Here is a 3,471-nt window from a genome sequence, read left to right as displayed (position 1 = left end):
ACCAGCTCGACCCAGTTTACTGCCCAGTTGGTACAGTGCTGGAGTTCCTGCAGGCCCGATTCTCTGCAGGGTCGACCCAGTCCACCTTGAAAATCTACGTGGCGGCCGTTGCGGCCTACCACGCCCCTATCGGTGGCCAGTCAGTGGGCAGACACCCCTAGTTACATGTTTCCTCCACGGTGCACTGAGTCGGAGGTCTCTGGCCAGAGAAGTTTATGCTAAGCGATGGATCAGGATGCTATTCCATAGCCTCGAGTCCTCTGATCTCCCCTCTCCTTTGGGGGTCAAGGCTCACTTCTTCTGAAGTTGGCCTTTGGGCGGGATTTCCCCGCCTACTTTGGCAAGTGCCAAAAGTTCCACACTAGGCAGGGATTTGTAAGTCTGGCCGTGTAGGCATACTTGTTCCTAAAGCGTTTTCCGATGCAGCTCGAGTTACTGAAGGGGAACGTCTCCAGGTTGTCTCCAGGTCGAATGTAACCATGGTTCCCCGACGGAACGAGATTCTGCGTCTCAGTGCCATACTTCCAGCATCCCTGTGAGTGCTTGCTTCATTCCTAGAAGCTGATGCTGGTTCCACCACACGTGCTTTTATAGCTTCCTGCCCTCGGGGAACCATGGTTACATTCGTAACCTGGAGATGTTTTCTTCCACGTCAAAAGGAATAATAATTTACCTGAGCTGTGAATCTGAGTTCGCAGTCTGTATTGAGTGTGATGAAATAAAAAGACCGTGTAGGCCTATCGTGAAATAATAGCAAGACATTTCTTTGTATTGGGTTGTCCGCGCTCACTGGAAGCAAAACATTATCCATATGACACGAACAACGAACAAATTACTCTTATGATCCTTTTTATTTTAGTTAAAATCTCACGCCTAAGTGTAGTCCAATTTAAGAACAAATTACTTTTCAACACCATTTACTTAAAAGCAAATTTAAATAGTTTTCAGTGATGTCTGTGGAATTGAAGAAAGTTTTGGATTATTTTTGTAAAATCTATTGTGATATTTAGTGTGGATTTGGATGGAGTGAAATTCCTTCAGACAATTCTGGTGAAGTCTTGCTGCTTTCTGTATATATTTAATTTTATTTTGTGGTCTTATACCAATATTAATATATTGTAAACACATGCAAATACTGAATATATGAAAAAATATATACATTTTTTAGCTGATCATAAACCTTGTAAAGTAACAGACCAACTGTATAGAATCTCTGCATATAAGAATATATCAGAAATACTCACACTGGGTTGCTGAAAACATCTGAAGAAACACTTCCAACGCGAATCTCTGCCCCGTTTATCCTGCTTTCACAGCAGTCAGGTCTGTTAGTGATGGTCACTCTGTTCACACTGTACATCTTCATCAGGTCCAGCTTCCACCACGGATCGGTGTGTGTCGTAGTATGACTACAGGTGGAGCTCAACCCATCCAGAGCATTTTGGGTGTACCAGTCATAAAATAATGTCGACTGAGCGGCTGTTCCCCATCTTGCTACGTTCACTGGAATTTGTTCAAGAGAAATGTCTCAGGCTACGTATGTAACAATGGTTCCCTGAGTAGGGAACGAGACACTGCGTCCTCTAGGGGTCACTATGGGGAACGCCTCGTCGTGACCAGGGAGTTGCCCCTGGGACGTTAAGACAGCTGTCAGTGACATTATTCCCTACGGCCAAAGGCCTAGGCTGCATACCCCAAAAACGTTCCTGTTCGGGCCAGAACTCCTGGGCCCGGGGTAGAGCTCAAGGAATAGACTCCTTTAAGGGAATACAACCAAGAGCCTAGAATATACTAAGTCTTGGCCTGTCACACAGGGGCTACCGCATGCTCTGCATATGCTGAAGGAACTGTCTCAACAGACCCTTTAGTAGCAACACGCTGTTAAAGTAGGTATCCAGAGGATACATAGGTGGAGCGGTGCCCAAGGCGGAACCAGGGTTTTAAACCACTCAAGAAAGAGCACGAGGCTGCCGCACGTAGCTCTTACCATACAGGATTTTAGAAAGAAAGCAGGGTACTAGGAGCAACACACCCAGTTCTCAATCGAGAGGGGGGCTCGACCTGCAGCATGTTCCAATGCTGGAACAGCTAGCAGTAATTTACTTAGCTGAGGGAGCAACACACCCAGTTCTCAATCGAGAGGGGGGCTCGACCTATAGCATGTTCCAATGCTGGAATGGCTAGCAGTAAGTTACATCAGTTAGCTGAGGGAGCACAACACCCAGCTCTCAACGAGAGGGGGCTCGACCTATAGCATGATCGTTAGAAATCAGAAGGGTAAGCATACTACAAGCTAGCCAAAATACTCAGCGCATCAGAGAGGCGGAGGAAGGGCCTAGTTCGCCTGATGCCGCTGGTTGCAGGTGCTCTGGGAAAACAGAGAACTCAACTCTCACGTGAGAGGAGAACTCCGAATTCAGAAAAGGAGTAGCGTGCTCATAGGTAACCCTTGTGTTAAAAGGGGAGCACTGCTAAACACTACCACGAGAACAGCCCACGGAGCGAGGAATCCAACTCCTCAGAAGAGAGAGAATTCAAACGCTCAAAAGAAAGCACCATGCTCATAATAACCCTCAATAAATAATGTAATTAGTTACTTTTTTATGGAGTAACGCAATTTTGTAATGCATTACTTTTAAAAGTAACTTTCCCCAACACTGCTTACCACTATGTGGATTTTAGAAAGTGCGCAAAGCTTAACGTGTGCACGTACCATAATATGGATTTAAGAGTTTAAATCCATATTAAACATATTGGAAACAGATGCTTCCAAGCATCTGTTAATAGATAGCCTAGATATGGTATACCAGACAGGGCAGCCTGAAAGCATAAGCCCATCCCGGACGTCCAGGAAATTCTGCAGTGCCGTGCTGGGGGCCTGATGGTCAGGAAGGCTCCCACAGAAGCCTGTGACCTGGCCGCATGATCCAGGAAGCATGAAGCCGAAACCAGGCTATCATACCAGCTGGACATCATATCGACGAGTGAAGTAAACACTGCAATGTTCATTAATGACGTCATCAGCGACTAGTCGACTTCGACTCGACTTTCATCACATAAAAGTCGACTTCAAAAAATCATAAGTCGTTCAACCCCTAGTTCACACACAGATGTCTCTCCGTCACTACCATAGCCACCATGGACCTGCCCGCCATCGTGTGCAACGAATCGACAGCCTGACCTGCTGCTGCGTATGCCCTGCCATTCAAGCGAGATTTAATCTGAAGGGGCTCAGATGGGAAGGAGGGAGTTTTAAGAGAATTTGTCTCACCCGTACAGAGATAGCTGGCCAGCGTTTCTTCTACAGGCGCGTGCGTGCTCTTCGCCCAAACAAACAACGCATAGATTGTGTGGATGCACACATCCTCTAAACTCGCCATAATGAATGAATAGAGAGATCTTACCACAGAAATGCACGCTTCAAACAAAACAGTCAGTGAAGACGAAGAAGAGGATGATGTGTTCTCCCGG

General features: G+C 46.4%; 1 protein-coding gene across 1 annotated transcript in view; it reads right to left on the bottom strand.

The window, feature by feature from the left end:
• Window positions 1-3,471, bottom strand: part of LOC107691403 (fucolectin-1-like) — a 19,140-nt gene that overhangs the window by 7,715 nt on the left and 7,954 nt on the right. Inside the window, exons 3-4 of the mRNA XM_016489976.1 lie at window positions 1,245-1,503; window positions 674-678 (exon numbers count right to left, since the gene is read on the bottom strand). Of these exons, the coding sequence (XP_016345462.1) occupies window positions 674-678; window positions 1,245-1,503 (264 nt within the window). The remainder of the gene's footprint in view (window positions 1-673; window positions 679-1,244; window positions 1,504-3,471) is intronic.

Source organism: Sinocyclocheilus anshuiensis, unplaced genomic scaffold, assembly GCF_001515605.1.
Source record: "Sinocyclocheilus anshuiensis isolate Anshui unplaced genomic scaffold, SAMN03320099.WGS_v1.1 scaffold650, whole genome shotgun sequence".
Lineage (NCBI taxonomy): Eukaryota > Metazoa > Chordata > Actinopteri > Cypriniformes > Cyprinidae > Sinocyclocheilus > Sinocyclocheilus anshuiensis.
Note: the sequence above shows the minus strand (reverse complement) of the source record. Positions and strands in the feature narration are given on the sequence as shown.